The sequence below is a fragment of the Seriola dumerili genome, unplaced genomic scaffold, assembly GCF_002260705.1.
Source record: "Seriola dumerili isolate Sdu_G_001 unplaced genomic scaffold, Sdu_1.0 BDQW01000052.1, whole genome shotgun sequence".
Taxonomy (NCBI): Eukaryota; Metazoa; Chordata; class Actinopteri; order Carangiformes; family Carangidae; genus Seriola; species Seriola dumerili.
Genome location: NW_019174307.1, coordinates 10,123,590 through 10,151,269, shown reverse-complemented (window position 1 = coordinate 10,151,269; position 27,680 = coordinate 10,123,590). Strand labels below are relative to the sequence as shown.

The window sequence follows — 27,680 nt, the reverse complement described above, 5'->3', positions numbered from 1 at the left end:
AGACCAGGAGCTCTGACCTGCAGGGTGACCCACCACCGCAGCCACCCATCTCCAAAATGGATTCCTGTCACATCTCAGAGGACCAAGGCCCCTGGGAGAGCATCCACACGGAGAATGGCGTTGCATCAGGGGCTGGATCTGTTTTCACCGGAAGCTTATCTTCACCTCCGGCCTCCAGCCCTGTGGTCACAGTTCCAGACACGGGGGCGATCCTCCGTTCGGGGGGGCCCCCCCCCCCCCCCCCCTGGCGCCGACCCGTGCATATTACAAACATATCCTGTCACATATACATATACATTACAAATTAGTCATCACAAACCACAGTCTTTGCCTTGTGGTCGTTGCAACACGGCTGTGTGCTCTGCCCACAATTGTTCACTGTACCAATGGACTTTGAGCCAGCATTGTTGGTCTTATGGTGTATCTGCTTCTAAATGATCACTTGGCACAAAAACCACAATCCACACCAACGCTGCACTTTTATGTCAGTGGTGGGAAGTAAGTTCATTAACTCAAGTAGGCCTTCTGTACTCAAGTATAGTTTTGTGTACTTGTACTTGAGTATTTTCATGTTTTGTTTTGTTATTTTTAACCTCTACTCTTCTACAGTTCAGAGAGAAATATTGTACTTTTTACTCAACTGTCTTTATCTGACAGCTATAGTTACTACTATTCAGATTAATATCGTATAAAATACAATACAAAACCCCTTACAAAAAACAGTGTACACTTGGGGCCCCTCATTATAGATTTCAGATTCAAGATTCAAGATTTGCAAAATTTTTTGAATTGTTCAACCCTAACAAAAGCAAAGATTGGGGACAATAAAAAAAGACTACAAATTTGAAATTTGTTGAGTAGAACTTTGTTTTTGTTTTTTTTCTCTCTTTCCAATCATCTCACAATCCCTCAGATTTACCTTGTGAGCCCACCCCCTTTACAGTTAGTTGGGAGCCACTTGACAACATCAAAACTGTCATTAAAGGACGATTTACTGCATTAGTTTTAGCTCTGTGTTCCTAATAAACTGGCTACTGAGTGTAAAGCATTGTGAAGAAACTTTTATAGCTTTTGTATGCACTGATTTTAGTGTTTCACTGATTCAATGAGGTCAAACATGAAAATAGTATTATATTCCATGCTATCTTTAAACTGAAAGAAGAGCCTATGAACATTTTGAAGCTAAAAACAAGAGGAAATTGTTCAAACAAATAGTTTCAAGAATAAAAGGGCTTAATTGAAGAAAATGGGTAGATTAGACAGGATGTAATATGGTCCCAAGTCTCTAGAGCCAGAGTTTTATATTTCCTGAGATTAAATGAGCCCATGCTTTATGTAGTTGAGAACTGTGCAGCATCCATGGTGAGAAGCTCTGATCTTTTTCTGCCTTGGAGAGCCACAGCAAGCCACAGATAGCTACAGATAAAGCCTCCATTAGGGTTATTATTTTAAAGCATCTCACCCCTTAATGGACTCCCCTGGCCAGGCCACAGACCTATCTTATCCTCACAGGCCCAGTTAACCAGCCTGGGTTCGGCTTCCTACAGGTGTGAGGCTGTCTGAAACTGCATTAAGTCCCCACAGGGCCCCTGCTGAGAATATGGTGAGGCACTGATGTGTTGTCAGCTCTGTAACAGCTGCTATTAATACCTCTGCAGTGGCTACCTTGGAGAGATTTACAAATATTTATTAAAAAGCTTAAGCGAAGGAAATGAAAAAAATGCAGTTGGAGTTTGAGTTATTAAAAAGGGAATACTTCTCCCTATGTCCTTTTGAATGCAAACTGCATTCATTAATATCTGCCATAAAACAATTTGCTTAACAGTTATTCACTTTTTCTAGATGATTAAAAGTCCAAATAATTTTGTAATATTCTGGTGTTGAAACAATTATTTCATTAAGAAATTTCCAGAAATTTGATAATTTGCTAACTTGCCGAGTGTTAGATGAGTAGCTACTTTCATATCTGCCCATTAAATGCGAAGCTTGTAGCCAGCAGCTGGTTAGCTTAGCTTAGCATAAAGACTGAAAACACAGAGAAACAACTATCATGACTTTATCCAAAGATAAAAAAAACAGCTACAGTACCAGCATCTCTATAGCTCGCCAATTAACATATAAAAATTACCATGTTATCCTTTAAATTTACAGGCCACGGTTGCCATATAGGTTGGACAGAGACAGGCTAGTTGTTTCACCCTGTTTCCAGTCTTAATGCTAAACTCTTAGCATAAACAGTATTAATGCTAAACTAACTGGTTGGTGGCTGTAGTGGGCCATACAGACATGAAAGTGGTATCAACTCAACTCAAATCAGTTTATCAACTGAACAACAATTTTGGTATCAAATTAATGTTTTAAGTAATTTTCAAAGCTGAAACACCAATTTTTTTCCATTATATATCACTGAAAATTAAATCTTTTGGGGTTTTTTTGGACTTTTGATTGGACAAAACAAGCCATTTAAACATGCTATGTGAGACTTTGGGAAATGGTAATGACAACATTTCTTAGACTTATCATGATTCAGTACATCAAAAAAATATGAAAATAATCATTAGCTCAATATTCACAATGCTGGGTCTCAGTCTGATATTCCCTGTTCTCCATCTCCATTACCCTCCATTGACCTTCTAGCTTTCCTTTTTTTCCTGTGTCCCATTCAGGGAGAGTAATTTTTCCTCTCAGATTTTAACAAAGCCAGAGTCACCTGAAAGGTCAAGCCTTCCTTGCTGAAATGTACACAGAATAATGAGCTGTGTCAGAAGTACCTTCATCGGGTGACAATGGCAGATGCCTTTACACATCCTGGACAAAAGAGGGAAGGTAACATCCATTGCTATGTAGTTCTTATGGCATTTTGTTGTACAGGTGTTGTCCCCTAATGGTCACCATGGAAGAAAGGCTGCAATTAACCACCTCTAAAAGCAAACATATTGAATGGAGCCTGGTAATGAGATGTATGGGGGTCTTAAAAGCTTCAAGAGCAAGGTTGATCAAACAACAGATGGGTTGGTGTGATGCGCTTGTGTTCACATTTTCATCAATTGCTTGACACTGAAATTAATGCAAATTCTACGTTCAGTCGATGTTTTATTTATTTATTTTTTTCTACAAAAAAAAGGCAAAATGTACAAACAGGAAAACACTATCACTTTGCAACTAGTACATTGAAACATTACATTCCTATTTTAACACCATGCACTTTAAGATAATGAAAAACAATAAATGTGTGCGCGTAATACGAAAGAGGTGATTGAATTTTAGTCTGAATGCCAAGCAGGCACTTGGCAAGGATTCAGTATTCAAGCAGCATTGATAGTATTTCACCATTAGTTGCTCCCTTGTGTATACTCGCCTAAGGTCCTTTAGGTAGTGTGAGAATTGGTTTCATGGGACCGATGATGATTTCCAAAACACACCGCAATTTCAAAACCCAAGGTAAGCACTGGTTTTTATTACCTCGATTCTAAATAACACACTGCAATACCTCGTGATCTTTTTACCATTCAATGTCTTTTTCTCTGAGGAGAGTTCAAGTTTTACAGCATCTTAGAAAAATAATTGGTTCTGTATGTACAACAACAACAACAATGGTGATAGAAACATGTTAACGTCATTATGTACAATAACATTTGTTGCCTGATCCCAGACAACAATATAGTGAAAAGTACCTGTCACATTTGCTTGGGTGATGGGTGAATATTGATTCTGAATATTGACCTGCTTAACTATTAATGGATAACTAAACATTTGATCAAGCATAAATATGACAGTGATAAACTCATGAGATGTAACAATTATTAACATCAGTATGCTGTAGTACCTTATCTCAAATGAAAACAGACTTAACATTCTTCTTCTCTCAACAACAAAATAATTAAATAATCTAAAAACCAATAAACCAAAAAAAAAAAAACACAACTTTCTAAAGGCACACGGAACTATTCAGCTCCAAGACATCATGATTTCTCATGATATTAAAAAGAAGAGGGTCTTAGTACAAGAGTTGGAAATCTTGTAGGAACTGATAAAGGTGGTGTGTGTTTTTAGTAATGACGCTCTGAGACAGCTGTGATAACACAGTGCAGTTAGAGTACTTCGGTATACAGACGTTGTCATTTAGGGAAAATTCTTACATTCATTCAAAATCAATCACATCTACTCAGAGCGGTCTTGATTACTTGCTACTTCCTTCCCCCTAGCCACTTATTTCTTCAAACAGCCGGTTATAAATAAACATACAGTACAGTATGTAATCTGTCGATCCAGAGAGCTGCCTCAAATTTTCATCTGTACCATACTGTTATTCCCGTTTCACTATTATGAAACATTATGTAACTACTCCAGTATTTTTTCTAGGGGGAGGTTGTTATAGCTGCACTCCTGTCTCGTATTCATTTTCTGTAGATGATGGTTTGAAATCTTCATAATTATTTTTATCCCAACATCTCAAGAAATTAACAACTAGAGCCTGACCAATAAACCGGCCAATATCAAACAAGAAATTGCAGGTCAGAAATGTCAAGATACATTTGCAGTGATTTAGAAGTACTTAGCTTTTCTACTGGAAACTGCAAAACAATTTAGTTCATATTTTGTTCACAATTTTAAAGTTTCCTTTAAATTTTAAAGGATCCATACAAAAATGTTGTTTGTTCATGTTTCTGAAATAATAATTGATTTTTGCTAAGAAGAGATAACATGAATGTATCTAGCAGGAATCAGTGAAAACATTAGCAAGCTAGTCTAACTAGCTTTCTGTGTGGAAGCCTGTTAGCCTAGCTTGCTTAACTTTCATTTTCTAAGTGGAATACAAACTTCATATTCCACATTCCACAGTGGGTCCTCCCAAATGTTGAAAGGTGTAAAAGAGACAGACGCCTTAAATTGCTAACAGTTGCTAGTTAATGCTACGGTAAATGGTAGTAGGCTATACAGGGCTATGACGTTATCCACTCAGTAACACACCACAGAGGTTGACAGTGTGTCTCCTAGCAATGCAGTCAGTCAACCGTTGCCAGGGGAAACGGCCACACAGCAGATTTTTAGTTAATCCTCTTTTAAAAAAAAGGGAAAAAATAAATGCACAGTAGCTTCAGTAACATTATAATTTAAAGTTCCCTTACACCAAATGTGATGACAATACAAATTTCAGTTCAACTTTAAAAACAAATATCAGCTGAGATCTGGTTGTCTAGGTTTTTTTAGCCTAACAGAAAAAATAAAATAAAATAAAATCAACATTGGTAATGGCCTGACAAATCCAGAATTGGTCAGACTCTATTAACATCACTTTCCCATTATTTCAATCTAACTCAGACACTGATATGGAAAGAGGATGAGCAGCAGTCATGACAACAGTCTTGTTTTATGATTGTACCTACAGTAGACACAAATGCGCTGCATGTACACTGCACAAGGAAGGTAATTTACAGTGCACACCAGTGCACAGACGTGCTTTGCAATATTCTTGTTATTGATGCTCCTGTTTAATTGTTTGTCCAGCAGCTAAGCAGCAGTCTGAGCAGCCACAGTGGATGCACGGCTAGAGGCTGTCCGACACAGTGTGAGCGCTTTGATATGTTCTCCATGCACAGACCTGACACATCGTTCTCCCTGCTTGGACTCGACGAGGTTCCCAAAGCTACGGCTCGTCATGTCGCCTGAATTGCAGGTGCAGCTTCTCTCACACCCGTGGCGAGCAAGTAAGAGGAGATGCCTCCATAATGGAGCCACTGCTGCCTGGATATTTTGTAATTGCCGGCCAGGCTGTTACAGGGGGAGGCATATGATGTGCGAGGTAAGAGCCACCTGGTGAGGGTGTGGAGAGCCAGGACTGGTTAGGATGAGGACAGAGTGGTGGAGGGGGGAGAGGTGAGGTGAGGGATCAGACGCTCAGGGTCATGTTACGCAGCAGCCACTGCTGAGAGCGGCTGCCGTTGCAGTCTCTCAAGGTGGGGACCATCTTGTCCTCCTCAGACGGCATGTCCAGACACTGGTTGCTGTTTGCATGCAGCAGGGTGAGTCGCTGGAGACAGATGGACAAAGACAAAGGGAATTACATAGATGTCACTCTGTAGATATGGCCTACATATGAATATACAGACATGACACAAATACAATTTTTGAATACATACATCTCCCTACTGTACAATCAGCCTAAATCAACCTACCATGTGCCATCATTTGTGTTATTTTAGTGTTTACCTTATTCAACTTTCCTCAACCTGTCTTATCGACTGTACTTCAACCCTTGTCTAGACACAGCTGAGTCCACCACAGCTGATGACTAAGATGAACCTCACAGACACACTTCAGCTACTGATTTCCCATATTTCACAAAAATACCTTTCAACCCAGTAAAGAGCTTGAGTTTGTTGCACTCAGTAACTGTAGCTGGGGCAAGAAAAAAAAAACAAAAGGTACATCAAGAGAGCAGGATGTTCCAGTCAGGAAAGAGACAAGAGTCCTGCCCCTTATATAACACAGCATACGGTGAGGCGGCTTGGGAGAGTTGAGGCTTCTGATGGAGGAGAGGTTGGTTGTCATTGCCACATTAAAGGAGGGATTTCTTTGTGAACTGACTCTTGAGCATCAGAAGCATCAAAATGTAAAAAAAAAAGGAAAAAAGAAGTGCTTTCTCTGCTTCAGAGGGACTGAAACCAACACCTAATGTTTAGGTGCCAATTCCACTAAAAATCACCACCACCCCTCTTTGTAGCTTTCAGTTACTTTCAGCTGAATGTGTTGGTCTGCAAACCGATTTTATGCTCCCTGCCCTGCATGAAATGGTCGAGAGACAAAGTGAACAAGTGGTTAATGACGCCAGAGCAAATGAACAGTTTCCCAGGAGTTGGCAGGCTAAACAGGGGATAAAATGCCAGTAAATATTGGACATGGAAGTACAGTCAGGTGGCGGGACAGAAGCCCACAACGGGAGAATTGTGATTGTGTTTTTGTCAAATGTCCAAGTAGGGAAGCGTTTGCTCAAACATTCGCTCTAAGAACTTAGACCTCTGCACAGACATTCTGTATTGGACCTGGATGAAGAGGACTTTTCAGCACAGAAATTATGGGTGAATACTTCCTCTTGTTTCTAATTATATAATTCCCATTTCACCAAAATGAAAGGTTAAAAAAGATAACAGTCCAATAATAAAGTGTATCATGTAGCTTATGATGGAAATGAATAGCTTGGAGTTTTGTTTTTTTTTTTGGTAAATTTTACAAATCAGCAAAAAAGAGGACAAAAGGCAACATCACACTCTCTTAAACACCCATAAAAAAGGCTGCCATATTTTATTATTCATAACGCTGGTATCAGTCTTAATGTACCCACATAATGACACTGCTACATCATGTTGACTATACACAGCAGCAACAGACATGGGCACACAAATGGCTAAAAGCAAAAGTAACTTTGCTGCTGGATCCGCTGGGATCGTTTTGATGACTCTACCCTTGAGATCAAAAGAGCAGAGACACTAGAGCACACATCCTAAGGCCACATATTTCCTCTGTCATATATTGACTAAACTGACCACAAGAAGAGATGTGCAAGGATCTGTCTGATTCAGCTCAGGTGACCATGACCCTCTTCATGGAAGACATTTTGACATGTCACAGTAGGAAAAGCACAGGTAAATGATGAAATGAATGATGCCAGGGACCTGGTAATGTGCTTAGAGGGATACTTGCTCCTGTTATGCCATTGTTAATGCTATTGGTAAACATTAAGGATTTGACTAAATGTCTGCTGTGAGAAAGAATCAGTTTGAGCTTCTGTCTGAGTAATGGTTTAGTCTTGCTCATCAAAATGTGAGTTGACTCATTTGCGGTTGATTGACACATCAACACATCCTTTCATTATTTCAGCAATATAATCAATAATTAATAAATAGGAGCTTAGCTATGTCAGATCATGGGGATTAGCTTTTAATCTTTAGATTTAAACAGTTCTGACATCAAACATTCATGCTATTTTTAGAGTTTATTCTGCAGACGCAAACCATGTCCTCACCACAATATGAGCTCAAATGTATCTCTTGCTCCGCTCCACACATTGTCTCCTCCCCCCTGTCAGTCCTGTCTGTGTACTGTTCAGTCACATAAACCAGAGAAGCCAGAAGACAGTACAAGTGCTTTTAAAATGTCCAGACTGGAAAAAAACACACCTGTTGGGATGAGCTGAACTCAAGCACCACATGAGCATGTAGCACAGAAATCTGTGGCTATCTGCCACAAGGACTCCAGAGATAAACCCCCCCCCCCCCCCCCACTAACAACTCCAAAAGAGCTCTCAATGGCCTTGATTAACCATTTATGTTCAGTCCCACAGAAGTTAACATGCTTCCGCAATTTCAATCCTCACTTTGGCTCCTTATCTTGTCCCTAATGATCGCATGCAGTAGCAGAGGACTTGGAGTTTGTTGGTGAGGAAAACAATGTTGTGAGAGGAACTGGGAAAATTATGTTGGGTTGCTACTTTACAAAGATACCATACAGTGTAATAACGTATGTAAATGTAGGGGCCTTTGAAAGAGAACTCATCACAATATGAGAAAGTTTGCACCATGTTATCTGGCAGCAACTGACAAACTAAACACGAGGAGCAAACATGAAAGATAATGCACAAGAACAGCTACAAACCAGATTCAGCGTGTGACATTAAGACATGTACGTTGGCATAATTATTTCATCCTGTGGCTGAGATATAATTCTTCATTAAAACAAGATTGTGCTTTGACTGTTGACAGAGGATATTCAGACTAATGAGCAAACAGAGACGCTGAGGCCATGTTTGACCTTAAGCTATAAAACACAAGGGTTTGACATTCTCTGCCTGGTTACAAAGAAGTACACGCGCACACACACATACACACACACATGCACACCTTTCCTGAAGTACACATTACAGCCTGCCCTACAGGGCACATTTGTTCAAACAGTCCAAGAACAAAGAGAGCAGGTGGCGTCCGTCTCTTACACACCTGCCAAAAAGCTAAAGAAAAGAACAATAAGGTAGCACTACTCCAGAGACATTTTTCTTTTCTTGCTTTATTAAAAAATATTTTTAAAAGACTGCTACAACTTAAGACAATGGTAGAGTTAAGCCTACAGTTTTAAGGATAAGTGACGAAAATCAGAAATCTCTTAATCCTGACTGTTTAAAAAAATCATTTTTTTTGTATATTTTGCAAATGACAAGCTGTGAAACCAACAAATGCTTCTCTGTAAAGGCTTGTTCATACATAGAGCCTCTCCGAGCTGTCGGTAGAGCTAATCTATAAATCATAAGAACCTGGCTTAGGCAATAATGAGAATAGTATTTCTTTTTTCATTCAAAGATCCAAACCTACTCTGCTGGCAGAGATGAGAGAAGAGGGGCATGACGGCAGGGGGTAGAAAAAACTATCCACATTTAATGAAAATACTAGAAATGTGGAGGTCCTGTCCTTTGCTCATAATTATTTCATGCCTCCTTTGGGGCAGAGAAAACTCCCATCTCAGCCTCCTAGCAAACCAACCAGTGTCTCCGGAGCAAGTCGCTGAGTGTGTGCACAGCTGAGACCAGCTAATTAAATGAGGATGGTTTCTAACCATGAGCCCTGGTTGAGGAACATTATCCTCTTTGTCACCAGGCAGCACACTGGACTTGCTGAAAGGCAAAAGAGCTCCTGTTTGACATGATCTTGTGCCGACGGTGGAAGAAAATCTAAAGGGCTGAGTTGATTTTTGTGGGGAATACAAAAAACAGCAAATTCCTTTTGTCTCAAGGCAGAGTCAGGGAACAATCTCATTTACTCTAATACTGCCCTGCTCTTGTGTATGAGCTCTCCCTTTATGCTGGCTATGCCACGAGGACCTGAGTGTGAACAGCAAATCAGGCCATCTAACAGCAGGTCACTTTACTGCTGTAACTCTGACACACACCAGCAGCCCCGGGAGCTCCTTACCCAATTTACCCCGCTTGGACACAACAACTGTGGCATGCTACAGTGAAATTGCTCTTTAGCTTTTTTGAGAGATACAACGGTACAGGAGTCTGAGGTGCAAACTGCAGATAACACGGCAGAACGAACATGACGGCAGAGAAAACGTCAACCCTGAAACGGACAGAAATGCTGGGCCAAAAAAAAGTTCCTCACAAAAGTATGTAAATAAGCAGGCAGAGTGGTGAAAAGCACTGATAATTGGGATTCATTGGTTTTACAATATGTACATGGCACACAGTGTGCACAGCTGCTTCAGGCCAATAGGAGAGTGGCCTGAGAGGCCAGGGCCATGAAAGGTAGGTTCACAATGAAGGATCACTTCAAAAGAACTTGTAAACAATGGCAAGCCCATTTCATTCAGCTCTGCATGTAGATAATCAGCTAAAAATAAACACGTCCTCCTCCATCTCAGGCATCATTCACTAAGCGCTAGCAGTCCAAGGGACAGCCAGTGAATTTTCCCATCAAAATAAAATATTTATGCTGGAAAATAAATGCCAAATGAGATCTAATTTGGCATGAAGGTCTCGCAGATAGCATCTTATACACAGAACCATCTTGATGGGACATCTGTCATTGCTTGATGTGCTTCCGCCCTTGTCTTCATGCCTTCTCCCTGAAAGGTCACCAGTAAAAGCTACTTAATGCTTCCTAAAACAATCTGCACGCACATTGTGACTAATAAATGACAGATCATAACAACAAACTCTAATCAAACTCTCCATTCACCTGTTCACACTGACAAAAATAAGACAATATGAAATACTCAGCCACAATCAGCTACAGAGGTGCCTATTAGCACCCAAACAGGTCAAACTAATCTACTTCCAGGTCTAACAATGCTAAACTACGTCACTACAGAGCTGCTAATGACCACCAGATTCTATTGTAAGCCTAAAATGTACTGACCTGCTCACCTCAGGACCTACAGCGCTCCCCCAGAGCGGACAGGAGCTTAGAGAAAATAATCAGTGGAGCTGAAGTAGAGGCGTCTAGCAACCTCCAGACGAGTGTAGTTGTGGAGGATCCAGGCCTGCACGGGACTATTGTTACAGTACTCCACCGTGGGGCCGTAGGTGCCATCCTCCAGACGGCTGAAGGTCAGACATGATTGTGTGATGATGTGGAGGAAGGTGTGCTTCTGCGGCGAGCCGTGAGTGAGAGGGGCACATGGTGGTTAAGGTAAAAAAAAACAAAAAACTTTTCCAGCTTAATAAGAGGTGATTTTTTTCAGTGACAGTTGAAAACAAAAATGTGTTGTTATATTTAAGGTATTCAAAACCTGGACTTAACAGCTGAGCTTCAGATACAATTTGTTCTGCTGGGTTACCATGAAATATTTCAAATATTCATGGCTTGTGAAAGAAAAGATTGAATTCCTGCACACGGTCAAGCACTTCAACAGTTTATTAGACACAACATTTTGATCATGGACCCTTGCTGGGTATTGAATTCACAGTGTGAAACAACAACATCTTTATTCTAAAGCCACAGGATATAACAAGCAAAAATCTAAAAAGGGGGACCAGATCTCAACAGGAGACAATTACCACATCAGCAATTGATAAAAAACATTCTTAAAATGAAACAAACATAATCCAATAACTGTACAATACAAATGAAAAGTGTAAAAAGAATAGATTTTTATATGCTATTAAAAAAATTAGATGGGAAATGCAAAGCATTTTTTTTTATTTATTTATTTTTTTTATATCACTGCCTTCTGGTTATTGTCTGATCTGCCTCCTCTACCTCCTTTCTGAACCTTTATTGATATCACCCATCTAATCTTTTAGAGAATAAACATTTTAATAAAATATTGTTTGTTTTTGTATAGTTGTATTGTTTTACCAAATCAAAACTGATTAAACTGATGCTGTAATTGTCTCGGGCTTTTGACATTTGGCTAAGTATTTGATTCCCCTTTTTCATTGATTGATGCAGCCTGATGCCTTACGCCGCATCCTTGTGATATCAAGAGTCCACGCAGTTATGAGTTCCAGACTTCCAGCTTTCTTTGAAATATCCGATATGTCCGACTTCACACCAAACAAACAAATATGGATGCCTTGTATCAGCCAAAAACCGTTAAGTTCAGTCCTCACACTACCAACTCTGTAATCATGCAAGTATTTATTTTCTCTATATTTCCCATCTACATCATCCATCTCATGAAAATGTTGTTCCACATTGTGATGCCTGATGAATATTCAGTGCTGACAGTGCGCAGGAATTTCAACCTTTTCTTTTACATGGCGGCAGTTTCCTACACATCTGTGCACCATAACACTTAGTTTAAATATTCAATGCTTGAAACAATGAAGACTTACTTACATTTTGGCAGCTGAGCTTCCTCTGTGGATAACTAAACTACAGTCTCTGCTACACTAACACAAAGCTTTCTCTGTAAACCCAAGTGAAAGGTATAGCCGAATAACGAGAATAATTGTGACTGCCATAATGTATGCAAGTGGTATATTCATCTGGGATTGAGGAAAACAGCTTCTTTCTGGCTGAAACGGCCGAGCAGGTGAAAAAGTAAGGGAGGACCGTCTGTTTCGGTTGTGAATGAAAGCATGAGGAAAATATGGAAAAGTCAGGTATTCCTGTGAAAATTAAACTGATGACCGGATGAAATGTTAACGTTACTGTAGTAACCCCGGATTCAGCTCCTGACAGTCACACCTGGACTAAAAATAACCTCGACCACTGACAGCGGTGAAACCCCAGTGCTGTTTACAACAGAGACCAGTCCTCTTAGTTTATGAATTATTCATTTTTTCCTTATTAAGAATGCACCCAGAGAACAAAGTGTAATAAAAGTGTTTCTCCTAGGGTTTTGTTCAGGGTTTGATGGAAAGGCCTCCAGGCTTCCTCATCTTGTCAAAACCACGTCAGTGACAGGACGTCTCAATCACTGAGAAATAATACTGTATTGAGTGAAATCTTTTCTTACCCTTTCCCAGTGGTTGAAAAAAAAAATGCATAAATTGTTAATATAAAAGATGCTTTTTGAGTTGTATAAACCACAATGTACTTTGAGTTCTGAGTCAGCGGGGCTTGAGGAGAATATTTGAGTTTTCCTAAGAGATTCAAAATGTTTTTCTGCTTTCAATCTAAGCCCTTACAACATCTGTCTCTGCATTCGACTGAGTACAGAAATGATAAGACTAATACAGCATAAGCAGGAGTATTAAGTAAAATGAAACTCTGGTGTTTAATATGCAGTTTTTGGCATTGTCATTTATCTAATTTTAGTTTGCATTCTGGTGCTACAGTACCACAAATGAATCCACTCTCAAATTGTATATTAGTGTAAATTCAGCAGTGTCGTACGCGAGTGCGAAAGGTCTATAATGAACCACACAACATGAAAATACTTTAGGATCAGGTAATTTGTTTTTCATTCATGTCCATCATAGATTTAATCATTGTTTTGTTTTGATTTTCTAAGATATTATGTCAGCTTTACCTTTAGCTCTGACACTTGGTTTACTTTTGTAGACTGGCCATCAAGCTGAATATCTGTCCTGTCGTTAGTGTAAATACTTTGGCCACTTATTGTTTGATTGTTAAGTGGCAGATACTGTAGATTTACGTTGACTGTACGGTGAAACTTTCAAACAAATAAAAACATTTTGTTAATTAGGATCAAAATCCACTTAGTATTCATTTTAATCCCATTGGCAAAATAGATCTAGTTCACCATGGAGATTTAAATGATCTACTCTAATGAAAACTGGCACTTCACAGTCCACACACTGTTACAGGGTCTCATGATATACTGGGAGCACAGGCACAAACTATGGGCAGTATTCAGGAGGGATGCGGCTTACCTCAAAATCATACTCCCACTTGCCAACATACTATGTGAAAGCAGAGAACATGAGAGGAGAGACACAGCTGCTGGGTGGTGAAAAAACAACTCAACTTCTGTGCTACTAAAAAAAAAACAAACAAAAAAAAAACTGGCGTACAGCACCATCTAGTGGCTGAAAATAGGTACTTAATTTCTCACTTTCCCGCTAACAACATCCTCACAGTGCACTGCTGCACATGCAATCTCATCAGACACAGACAGACACAATCCATCAGCATTTCATCAAAGTCATTTTCAATACATCAGCCATCAGGAAAGCAGAGACGGCCGCCTGCAATAACAGCCCTGCTACGGATTATTTGGCTACTCTGGGGAACATGGATCCTACCTCGGCATCGTACTCAAACATCTGATTGCCCTTCATGTGGTGACACTTGAGCATGACGACAGGTCCGTTGAGGCGGGAGACATCCAGACAGAGGTCATCTGTCCTTATTTCTTTATCCGCCGTGTATGAGAACACCTGGAAACAAAACGTCTCACTCAGAAGATGAAAAGCACCAGCGACGCCAACATTATTCACCAATGTGCATTCAAAAAATAATAGGGAGTTATCACCAGATTGAATATATTCATTCTTATTTTACTGTGAATTACACTAAATTTCTTCATGATTTATGTGGTGCCAACCCTGATTTAAACTTGGCTTATGATTTTTAGTGTTTTCTAAAGAAGAATTTAAACTGCCCTTTTGTGTGTTTTTCTATTACTACATGATTGCTCCACATAATATCCTACAGCAAGAACAACAGAGGGAACAATGATTAGACCGATACGATTCTTGGCACAAACCTTTAAATGCCAAAGATGTCACAATGACCAACAGCTTGGAGCTAAATCAGCAATAGACTTTCGAAACGAGAAAGAAACACTTGGCAAAAAACCCAGACTTGAAATGTGCTGAAAGTCTGTGGATTGATTTAAAAGTTGGCAGACACTTTGGTCCAAACTGATTGAAATCAAGTTTTTTTTTAGCAAAGGCGAAATCCCAAAGCTCATGTGTCCAAGATGAAGAGGTATCAAAAGCTCAACGTGTTGAATGTTAATTTAAAAGAGATGTACTTATTCTACATTCCATTTACAGCACTTATAAATAGATCAGTAAATAAGAATAAACAGCAAAACTTAAGTGTTTATCTGAGCTTTCCTCACCTGGTTTCCGCCCATGCCATGACAGTTGAAAAAGCCAACTTTCTCGTTCTCCTTTCTCCCCATGTTGTCCACACACTGGTTGGTTTCAACATTTCTGATCTACCAGCAAGAAGAACAGTGTTAATAGTTTATCTGCGTTCAATTTTCAAATATGTTTGAACAGACATTATATTTCACTTTGGTGGTACAAAGTTTACAAATTATTACAGTTTTATTCATGCAGGGGTGTAATCCATAAAGTGCATGTATTATTTGTCAGCACCCCAGGCTACATGTTCTACCAACAAAACAAATATGTGTGATGTAAAATTTTCATTCTCAAAAACAAGCTATGCAGACTCTGCTCAATATTTGTCATTAAAAATGCATTATCTTTTCTACACCCCTTTTTTTTATGTTACCTCATGTTTACAACTGTCCTCTTCTTTAATGCAATTGTTTCTATTATAATTTAGGAAACAATTAACTTGTTAATGGACTAGTTGATCAAGAGAAATTTAGTTGGACAATCAGTTAATATTAGTAAGTTTTTTTTTCATGTAAACATTTTTTGGATCCTGTGTGTTAGTTATAGGAAACATATCTCAAATCTCTGGGGTTTGAACCGCTTGTCAAAGAAGACACGTAATTTGAAAACATTACATTGGGCTCTGGTAAATTATTAAGTGCATTTCTGACTATTTTCTGACCTTTTTTCGACGACGTGATTTTTTTTAACTAAGCAACTGAGAGATTAATCGATAATGAAAGTGATCATTCGTTGCAGCCCTGCTTTTACAAATGTTATATCTGTTCTAGCTGGCTTCACTTTAACCAACCCGATGACATCACCTTACTGCATGACATGCAAACGCTGCTGATGCTGAGGAAGAGTTCGTCACAGAAAAACCCAAGCGACTGTCAGAACTGTTTTTCCCCATTACTAAAGTCAACCATGACTGATGTTCAATGTCCAAACAGTGATGGTGAAAAGTGCAGGTTTATCGCCATGTGTTTCTGTGTCCACTGATACTGTAAGAACTTAAAGGGTTTTAGCTAAACTCATGTATGTATATGACAGATACTGTGTCACCAACTTAAATTAACTCTTTGTTAATCCAACTTCTATTTCTCCTACTTCACTTCACAAGCTCAAACAGATAAGTAATAACGCCAGAACAGTTCTGAGTAACCACCGTTATCACAGCTCCTTCTAACTTTATAGTCAACTCAGCTGTCTCGTGAGCTCATACATCCACAGAGCTAAAGCTGTGCTGGCTCTATATGTTGCCTAAGCAACTTATTATGCCTATCATGCAGGAACAGAACGGCGCTCATAATTAAGTGATATAAACCCTAATGGTTCCAGCTGTTAAAGAGAGAGGCTGACGGTGCTACAGAGGCTGAGAATCACTCACAGGAAGTCCGGTGGAGCTGAGGTGCTGCAGTAGCTAAACAGAGAGCTGGTACTGCAGTACAGCAGAACAGCACGGATGAAAATATCCACTCATGCTCAGCAGTATGAATGCTGAAGGATTACAAGCTCATTCACCATTAGTCCTTCAACTGACATTGCTTTTTAAATGGCCTCTATCTATTGTACTGACAGCACACTGGATGTCAGCTCTGACTTTACCCCGTGCTGCACTGCTGTCAGCACGGGAGCCGTGGGCATCAAGAGGCAAAGTCAGGCCACTTAAAAAAAAAAAATCTTCTTTTTCCCATGTGAGTAGGAACTCTCTAACAAAAGGAACTTAAACTTCTGTTATCTTGAAAACAATTAACTATGAATTCTCACGCCTTAGCTGCAAATTATCACACAGCTCCCACAATGCCCTTTTTAATTTCTAAGGGGACTACTTTGTAGTTCCATTTCTGCTCTAATCATCTTATGAAAAATTTTCTAACAGTTTTAATATATTTATATCACAGGGAAACAAAATTATGTTTTAAAATTCATTTTAGCTCTTGTACAATACAAAACTGTCCCACCAGACAGTGTAGAATGTATACACAAGCCTAATCTCACCTCCCTACCATGCACACCTTAGCTGTGTAAACATGTGATTAGGATCAATACCAACTGCATGAGCATATTTTTCTTTATCACGCGTGTTCAATGCGAACAGCTGGGGATGTTTTTTTTTTTTTTTTATCTTATTTCGTTCAGCCTTTGCTGGATTCTGAGATTTTCAGCTTTATCTCGCAGCAATATTGTCTTTCTGAAAACACAAGGACATATCTGACTGAATGCAGATGGAGCGACCCACAGCGTATCTGCTGCATTATGGGAGATCAGAATACATGAAAGCTCATACTTCACCAAGTGAGTAGTATCTTCTTGGGATCTGGGAGTCTGGGTAGATGTTTTCTAGATACCAGGAGAACGGTTTGCACTTCAAGGCCTCGCGGAGGGCTTTACGGGAAGAAACGTCTCCGTAGTCCACCCGCATCACACCTGCAGACGAAATACAGAGACAAGGATTCTGACTTATGTATCGCTGCACATCATCAGTCAGTACTCACCTTTGTATTTACTTTTTTTTTTTTTTTTTTTGTCCTGTTTTCCTGCACCACCAAAACTAAACACCAGAGGGACCCTTTATAAAGAATCAGCTCGCATCCTTACCTGAAAACATGGGCTGTGTATATGGGACATCAGTGGAAGGATTTTCTATGAAATGTTTTGATGGAAAGTCATATCCTATTCATACAAATGGTATATTGATGCGTAATACATTTGTCATTAAGTATGTTACTTTAACGGTATGGAAACTGCAAGATGCATCGGCCTTAGTGAAACTGAACACTGAGGAAGGACAAGGCCGCGACTGGGCACATACACTTACAAACACATTAGGCAGATGGTTTCTCCCCAGAGTGCCTCTTGAGGACTCAAAGCTTGCATGTACATAGATGCAGGGGGGTAATTTATCATGAAAGAACACGATTGCAATGAGAGAAAATAGAGTACAATTTTCAAAAACCAGCCAACATGTAAGCAGCGCTGTATATTTATCCATCAAACGCAAGGTACGCAACGCAAACAGAACCTTCTCTAATACTAACAACGTCTTACACTTTAATCTGGGAAATAGAAATTTCAAGTTGGCAGATAAAAGCAATGAGCTGAAGGCCGTTCTTCCTCCCCTGGCTCTCTATTTCCCCTTTTCTCTCTCTGCAGGGTCTGAGCATCACATGTTGCAGATGATGAATAGCCTCTTTGATCTTGAAATCACCAGTGCAGAGGAGGGATGAGGAGGGAGATGCACTTTTAATAGGATCACTCGGTGCCACTCCCAAACTCAGCCTGAGCATCATACTGTGTTCTTCTGTGCCAATAAGTGAGGTCTGGCAGCAGCGTGGCCCAGATCATTCTCCCTAATGTCCTGGAGGAAAAGACAGTCATTGCAGGGCCACAGCACACAGTTAGACTCATCCATCACAAAACCAGCTCTGTCTGCACACTTGCCCCGTGGAGAATCCCCGTCTGACTGAGTGGAGGGGAAGGTCGCAATTTGTGCCATAACATCGGCAGATTACGGATGATCCCTTATAGGTTGGCTGGCATCTAAAACACTTAACCAGAGATTTCCGGAGCACGGCCGTCTGCTAAAGGGTAATCACATTACTAAGTCGACAGATGGGAGGGCTACTCATCCCTCTGTCTGCATAGTCGTATTGTTCTAGTTTGTCCGTGTGTGTTTGAGCTCTGTTGGAGAGAAAACCAAGTTCAGGAAAACACTAAGAATGTGACTGAAAGTAGGAACTAATTAATTCCACTTTGCGAATGACAAAAGCAGCAGTAAATTCCTATGTCAGACAAAGTAAAAAGGAGAATTCTTAAATGAGTAAGAATAAAAAAAGACAAGAAAAGACAAGAACAGAATAAAGGAGAGCTGGCAAGTCTTTCCTTTTCACAATTTGCTAAATGTAATGGCCAGCACAGAAGTAGCACAGAGGAGTTTTGTAATGAGGATTGTTCATATCTGCTTTGGAACAGCGGTGCACAATGAATAAAACATCTATTAAATTCCCGGCTCAACTCTACTGTATATGCCCTGAAACTTTTAAAACATGAAGAATTTATGCCATTTTAGCACCGTCCTCAATGTGCGACTCTGCTATCCCCGTGGCAGGAACATGCAGTCAGACAGAGGCAGTTTCATTGCTCTGTACCTGGTGATATGATATAGAAGAAGTCTTTGAAATCGTCCATCCACACTTCGGCCAGGCGCCTGTTGTTCTTGTTGATGACTTGGCCCGTTCCTCCGGGGAAGCTGTATGGGGTGGCCTTCCGGAAAACATGGCCCACATGGGAACATGTCACGATTTCCAAAGAGCCACCGCACTGCCAGATCTGCAGGCACATGAAGTTAAATTTATATAGTACGTGGCAAGAAAGCAAACAAATACACTCAACACAAACTTACAAAACATCAGGTGCATGGCAGTTCTCTTAACTGATTGTTAATCACTCCTTGATGCTCAGGTGACAAAGGAAGTGATTAAATCTGCCACCAATAAGAACATTTTTCTCTCACAATTTTGAGAGCAGTGTGGCTTTCCAGGAGGAGCAAGGAAACAAGAGGCTGCTTTATTGTTAGTCACTGGACGCTGCAGCAGAGACGCTGCTTTGACGCTGCTTTGACACAGCATCAGAGCAAAACCACATAGCCTGCGCAGGCAAATACTAAAAACCAACTCAGGTGTAATATTCACAGTTTTTACAGTGCCGCATTGAAAGTGTTCATCCCACTTGGTCTTTTCCCCCCATTTTGTTGCATTACAACCTGCAATTAAAGCTGCAAGTCTCTATTAGCTTAGCACTTCTCTAACTCTGGCGATCCCTTCACTTTTAGCACCATCATCAGGACAAATTTTAATTTCTCCATCACTTTTTAACCATAGACCTCTAAAACTAAGAGCACTCCCATTAGTCTTAGCTGTGCTTTGTTATTAATTAACAAATGTTAGCAAGATGATTTTAACATTTACCAGTCCAGCCTCACAGAGCTGCTTGCACTTTAGACTCTTCTTGTGCTTTTTATGCATGAGTCATTTTCTTTCAGCCACAGGTGATGCTGCATATCAATCACTTTGAAATGACACTTTGTTTTTGCTATTATTAAATCACTTCCATCTTTCCAACAAACATTTAGTATAAAAAAACATTTCTGAACATTATGAGGCATTCTAACCATATTCTGGAGTATTAAAGGATTCATTTAAAAGTGAAACAGAAATAAAAGCAGATTCAACTAAATCTAAAAAAAATACTTGTGTTCTTTGTGGCATTGATTCCACGAGATGTTAGAAACAATCCGTTGAGATTCTGCTCCATGTTGACACGACTGCATAAGATCATTTCTGCAGATTTGTCAGCTGCAGATTCATGCTGCAAATACCCCGCTCTACCACATCCCAAAGGTGTTCTATTGTATTGAACTCTGATGACTGGGGAGGCCACTGAACTCATCGTCATGTTCATGAAACCGGTTTGAGATGGTGCATTATCATTCTGGAAGTAGCCATTGGAAGATGAAATAAATTGTGGCCATTAAGGGACACGCATGGTCAGCAAGAATACTCACATAGGAAACAATTATTGATTGGTATTTAGGGACCCAAAGCGTGCCGAGAAAACATTCCCCACACCTGGCATGTTCAATGTTCACCCTACCATCTGCGTGCCTCAGCAGAAATCCAGATTCATCAATCCAGGCTACAATTTTTCCATTCAAGTCTTGGTGAGCCTGTGTCCACTGCAGCCTCAGATCTCTGCTCTTGGCTGGCAGGAGCAGAACCTGACGTGGTCTTCAGCTGTTGTAGCCCGTCCACATTCTGCACATTACCGTAGCCTTTCTGTCTGCTCCAACCAGTCTGACCATTCTTCCTCTGACCTCTCTCATCAACAAGGTGTTTCCGTCCACGGAACTGCTGCTCACTTTTGCTGATCTTTTTTTGTTTTTGGCACCATTCAGAGTAAAATCTCTTGAGCGTGAAAATCCCAGGAGATCAGCAGTTTCAGTAATACTCAAACCAGCCCGTCTGGCACGAACAATCATGCCACTGAGATCACATTTTTTCCCCACATTCCGATGCTTGACGTGAACATTAACTGAAGCCCCTGACCTGTATCTGCATGATATTATGCATTGCACTGCTGCCACACGATTGGCTGATTGGATAATTGCATAAATAAGCAGCTGTAAAGGTGTGGTGTAAGCGTATAGTCAGTGTTTGCGGAGTCAAGTGCAGTTAAATGCTGTGGTTTGACAGATCTGTACACAGTATAATCAGAGCTTTGTTGTGCATGTGCAGATGCTTGTCAAATAGCTCAGAGAAAAGAGAGAGGGACACACAGATATAATTAAGGGAATTGTATGTGTACATACCCACTAACACAAACCAACTACTGTAAACCACCCTCCTCTTTGTCAGTCACTTACTCTGAAAGACATTTCCAGGTTCTCTCCTCCCCAGATATCCATCCCCGGATCATAGCTTCCTATTTCTTCAAAGTATGTTTTGTCTATAGAGAACAATCCTCCTGCCATGGTGGGGGTCCTGAAAGAGACACACAAAATAAATGAAGACAAAAACCATAAAAATTCTTTTGTAATATTACCTCTCCTCCTGCTGTATTTATTAGTATCTTAGTGTCACTCTGAGGAACATTTAGAGTATAATAAAAGACCAATTTGTTTGACAATTTCATACAAAGCCTTAGAGGGGTAATTACTCTTATCTTTTAATTAATTCTATGTTGAAGTCTAAATTAAGAATAGTGTTTGTTGCTAGGATTTGCATGCAGGCGACAAATTGTATCCAGTTTTGTGAATTCAAAAAGTGCAAGTGTGAGCAGAGTTTCTATTTGTCTATTTTGAGCTCATACACACACAGACTGCAGCAGAGCACAACCACTGCCATGTATATGCTATTTATGCAGTTGTTTGCATCAGTGGGATACACAAAGGAAAAAGATCTATTTCTATCTGCAGATAAAAATGGCAATTTTCATAAGAGAATAAGAAATTTAAATAACCATGTTTTTTCTGTAGTCTGCTGCCATGACAGATAAATCCATTCTCAGCTCAGATGAAAAACAGAGAACTAACATCTGCTTGAACTTATAAAAAGCTTCTTTTCTTTTCATGTGTAATCTGGCATCTTTATGTTAATTCTTAATCAAAAACATTACTTAAGTGGGAAGTCAGTTCCCCTCAAAGATGATCTAGATTTAGCTTCAGAAGTGGGAGCGAGATTGTCTGTGTGTACCTGACAGGAAGTGTTCTGTCCCCTTTGCGTCGATCCATCTCCCGCTGGGGAACAGGGTACCAGCGGAAATTCAGCTTCCAGTTGAATCCGCCATAAGTCATATCTGAGCCTGCCATGTACTCGAACGTCTCGTCGCTGATGACATCGATGATGGGGCACACCACCGCTGTCCTGAAAGACACGAGTAATGAAGTGTAAGCTTCAGTGTTCGGATACAACATTTGTGAAGCCTTGCACTAGAACATGTAATGATTTAACAAATGTAAAACATCATGTGGAAAGGTGAGGTGGCAAATGACTATTTTCTCTGTGTTTTAACATCCAAGCAAATAAGTACTCTCTGAATGTGAACAAATCAGGTTCTGGTTTTTTACGGTTTCTTTCTCAAGTAACAGAAGGAACTAACTGTCCAATGAAACCACACTATGCCTGCAACTAATTACTGTTTTCATTTTTGATCCTTTTTTAAAAACTAATCATTTCACGTTGCAATCACTCACTTTTTAATTAATTGGTTATCATTTAGTCTATGAAAATAATGAAGTCAGTGTCTTCAGATGTCTAATGTTGCTGTTTTCTCCAACCAACTGTTCAAAAAGCAAAGATATTCAGTTTGCAATGCAAGCATTAAACCATCATGTCTAAGAATCTGAAAACAGCAAATATTTGGCATTTTTAGTTGATTAAATGACTCAAAAATTCAGCAGTTATCAAAATGTTGAAAAAAACCCACAAAATCAACATTTGCTTAGCATTTTCATGCCGCGGTGTCCAGAAAACTGATAGCTTCTGCTTTGTCATCAAAGCACTTAGTCTCAATAAATGTACAGTGCAGTGGCTGATGAGCAAAAGGTAAAATCATACAAGTAATGTTTGCAAGAAAAAAACATGTACTTTCTCATGGGGTGGCCATGGGCAAAAGAGTGTCTTTATTTAATTCCCAGATTCCTCAAATTAAAAAATAGACTGAAGACTATGTCCTTCATAAATTATATATTCATTGCAAGGTGTCAAAATCTACAAGTAGTTCCAACTACCGTCATAGTAGGGCTGGGTATTATTCAATACTGTTGCCTACTGGATTTTAGTGACATTTCTGATAATAATACAATACCATCTTGTTATTCTACAAAATGCTGTTTTCCACATCAATGATTTGAGGTGCGTTGTAATTGAAACTAACAACATGAGGATTAAAGGTGTGAAGTGAAGCCTTTTTTTTCCTTCAGTGGAACACAATTTATCGCATTGAACACTTGATATATATATATAGAGATAGATTGGATAAAATATCACAAATCTAAATCAATCTTCGTTTTATTTAACAAAGCTACCTGTAACATCAATCACATGAATTTGTAGGGAACATGTGGTTTACTCTCTGCACCATCTCATCAGTCTCTGCCCAGAATTATAGACATCAATACATGTGCAGCAGCATTCAGTAAAAGTGTAATGGCTCCTTAACATAATATTCTGAGCCATATGATACCAATTTCTTCCTGGGGGAAAATAAATGTGTCTGACCTCAGATAAGAGATGGATTGCAAGAGAATCATTATAAATCCGTCCATCCGTTCATGTCACTCACACATACACGAACAGAAACACACACACAGCCGATAACAGTTTAACGTTCTGATGAATAACAGCAACCATGTAAACACCTTGTCACTTTAAATGAACACATCTGGTTTAATAAACACTGCAAGCTGAAGAAAAGATAACAAAAAACAGAAAGATCTCCTCCTCAGCCATGTCACATTTGTCCCCAAACATGTATCTGTTGAAGCGAAAAGACATGTCCTTGTCCACTTTGATCATGACTCTTCTAACCTCTACGAGCATCATTTGTAGCAGAGTTAACACAGAGACAACTACAGTAACTGGAACTAGCTTTTCTTGTCAGGCAGCAGCAGAAGCAGACAATGCAAAAATGATTATCGTCTCCTATAAGCTGTGTCAGGCTCAAACAGTGTATTCATAACCGATAGTTTGCTGTCCCATCAGTATTCAGTTAGAGCTTCGGTTCAAGCAGCCAATGATGCAACTTAAGTGAAATGTGATAATACCAGTGTTAGTAAAGCAAGTTTCAAACCTGAGTAGGCAAAAAAGATTTACACTGATTGACAATGAGACGCTCTGAAGTACCGCAGTGCACTGCTCCTAAAACGTACAATATGTTCATGGTGTTATATTAGTGCATTAAATATCAGCATTAACTTTAACAAATTCATCCTGGTCCATTTCGTCTCCTACCTGTCCTCTTTGATGCGGGCCAGCAGGGGCTCCAGCCAGCCGATGGTACACTCACAGTGAGCGTCCAGGAAGGTGATGACCTGACCTTTGGTGGCAGCCGCGCCCCTCAACCTGGCTCTGATTAGACCCGAGCGCTGCTCCATCCTCAGGATCCTCACTGGCACCTCCAGGGTCCGCACGTAGTTCTCCAGCTTCTTCTTCAGGAAGTCTGAAACAGAAGAGCATACACTCCAGCAAACGTTTGCCTGCAGAGTAAGAGCTGGAACAACTGGTCAGACAAAACAAAACATTTAAATATGTCAGCTTGGGCTGCGGGGAATTCTGATTAGCATTTTTTCTATTATTACTACTATTATTAGTAGTATTTCAGATGAAACAATTAACTGATTGTCATCAGTAATTTCTGGCTTAATTTAAAAACTGTTAATTGATAAATGATGAAAATAATGTACAGATTAAAACCACAATAACAAAAACAATTGTTAGTTGCAGCCGTACATTTCAGTTGAGTTGGTGCATTTATTGTCGTCAATACTGCCCCTGTTGCTGAGGTAAAAAGCTACACTCAGTGAGTTTTGTCTCCACACTGATTACTGTGTTCACATGATCGTCAGCCTTTACTTCAAAATCTACATCCTGTATCTTTGATTACAGAGTTAAACCTGTGAGTGTGTCAGACATCAGACACTGTGCGTTCTGTGAGCCGCTTGTTAGCCACTGTGTGTGCTACCAACCTCGCTCGCTGGCATCGTCGACTAGCACGATCTCCACAAGCAAATGTCTGGGAGAGCGGTTGATGACACTGTGAACAGTCCGCAGCAGGGTGCTCCACGCCTCGTTGTGAAACACGATGACGATGCTGGTGTTGGGCAGGTCGTCTGGGTACACCTTGGTCTTACAGCTGATGGAACAATAAAAGGAACTTAGAATTCTTTATTCGGATCCCCATTAGCTTCGGCTACAGCGGTCGCTAACTTGGTAAAGCAGAAGTGAAGAAAGTAAAGTTACATGAGGTGTGATTATGCAATGACCGTGAGCTACAGGCGTGAAGCAGTTTCAGATCTCTTATAATAAATCTGTGTCTATTTATGACCTGAAAATGTGAGCAGTTAAAATCAAAGAGTTATTTTCCCTTCTCAACAATTTTCAGAGGCCTGCAGGGTTACAACTTTGAAGTATTTCACAAAAGATAAAAAGATTAGAGACAAATAAAAAAAAAAAGAGCAAGAGAGAAAAGATATTTTTTATTATGTATTATTTATCATATTTACTTATAAGTATCATTTGGTATCCCCTTAGATTCATCTCAGGGCCCCTTGTCAGGGTCCCGATCCCTGGCTTGGCAACCATTTTTTTTAGACTTCATGAAAAACAGATTGTTACAAATAACAATTATTTCAAAAGTAAATAATGAATAATGAAATTTTTGGTCATGCATTCATCCTTTAATTGAGCAGAATCCCAAACATTTTCTGAATAGAGTTTCTCACATGTTTAATATAACTGTAAATTGAATATAGATGTTTTGAATAACCACCATTTTGACATTTTATCGACAAAATGTGTCACTGATTCTTCGAAAAAATAAACTGACAATAAAAATAATCATTAGTGGCAGCAAAACTAAACTCATTCGCATCTAATCTAATACCATAATGTAACAATTCGTATCCTTATACTTAAACCTAACCAATTCTAACTTACCCAGGCTAAAACTATAGTGTTGGATTCCAGCTGCAGTCACAGTGGTTGTCTATTCCTGCAGCTCATTATCTTGTATGAAAAGCGTCTGAGAACAGAATCAGAGTGTATCATGCTGCTACCCAATGCTGCCGCCACTGCAAAAACATTGTCATAGGAGATTTACTGACAAATATCTCCAAAGAAAGTAGAAAAAGCAAAACCAGCTTTGACAGCTATGTCAGCATGCCCTTGGGTTGATGGGATGTCTGTGAAAGCCAAAGAGTGACAATGTGGCAAACTTGGGACGGCGCTGTAGTGGGTGATGTTGAATAAAGAATGAGCTGCGTTACAGAGGAGGAGGAGGAGGAGGAGGAGGAGGAGGATGTGGACGGCCAGAGCGGCCTGCATGGCAGGAGGAGGAATGGTGGGAGGTGACGGAGGGTGAAAGCAGCCATCGCAGCAGACAGCTTTGCTAGTTCAGTCCTGTCTATTCAAAGAGACAGCAGTGACTTACACAACTAGGCCAGGAGGTTGCCTTCAAGACAAAATGTTATCGCCCTGCAGAGGCAACGACTAGCAATTCTGCAAGGCTCTGGATAATTTACACCACACGGCTGGTGAAGTTTTGCAAGGCTAAGCTGTCTTCTGTAATAAAGCTGCTGTAATATTTATATTGAGAAGAGGATGGAGCCATAATGGACCAAACTGGAGGAGTTGCAATCAGCTGAACATTCACTTTTTCTTAGTAATATTGGTCTTCTTTTGCACTATGCAGGCAAAAAGGATCTTTATATTTGCCTCTCCACACACTGCAGAACATCTTGAGTTGGCATTTTCTTGGTATAGGCGTATTACGTAGGTGTGGAAAAAAAAAAAAAAAAAAAAAAGACATTCTTGTGGCCTATTTTTCATGTGACTGGCAGAGCCTTTGGTTTCCACTTAATGAAAGTGCTGTGGAGAACTCGGAATATTCAAACATGAATCACTTGGATAATGTCTCCACGAGAGGCGGATGGCTGTGCATACCAGCAGCACAAGATGAATGTGCTCGTGTTTCACACAAATAGCTCCTTGGATTTTCATTAAGTGCTCAAGTGGATCTTGAATGACAGTAAACAAAACCCTACTTCCATTCAAATGTCAACCCTAATGTACACACTTGAGGGTTCTGATGGATTCTGCGTTGAAACGGCGCCCATAATTAGAGCTGTTATTAATACCAATGACATCAAATGGACTCAGTTTAGATTTTATTTTAATCATCCGAATAACTTTGCTTTGATAGTTTGGAGTATTTCATCTGCAAAAGCGGCACCTTGTATCACTATCGCTGTCACCCTTCTGAGACTCCTTTGATAAGATGAAGAAGCCCTGCTGCCTTGCTCAGCCATCGAATAAATTTGTCTGAGTACTGGAGCAGTTTCTAGTGAACCCGACATACACACGTT

General features: G+C 39.9%; 1 protein-coding gene across 1 annotated transcript in view; it reads right to left on the bottom strand.

Annotated features, from left to right (window-relative positions):
* Nucleotides 1-3,155: 3,155 nt before the first annotated feature.
* The window catches only part of galnt13 (polypeptide N-acetylgalactosaminyltransferase 13), a 37,770-nt gene continuing 13,245 nt past the window's right edge, over nt 3,156-27,680 (bottom strand). Inside the window, exons 4-12 of the mRNA XM_022740901.1 lie at nt 25,284-25,450; nt 24,550-24,757; nt 22,291-22,461; nt 21,462-21,579; nt 19,189-19,369; nt 17,328-17,467; nt 15,031-15,129; nt 14,207-14,341; nt 3,156-6,031 (exon numbers count right to left, since the gene is read on the bottom strand). Of these exons, the coding sequence (XP_022596622.1) occupies nt 5,891-6,031; nt 14,207-14,341; nt 15,031-15,129; nt 17,328-17,467; nt 19,189-19,369; nt 21,462-21,579; nt 22,291-22,461; nt 24,550-24,757; nt 25,284-25,450 (1,360 nt within the window). The 3' untranslated portion in view covers nt 3,156-5,890. The remainder of the gene's footprint in view (nt 6,032-14,206; nt 14,342-15,030; nt 15,130-17,327; nt 17,468-19,188; nt 19,370-21,461; nt 21,580-22,290; nt 22,462-24,549; nt 24,758-25,283; nt 25,451-27,680) is intronic.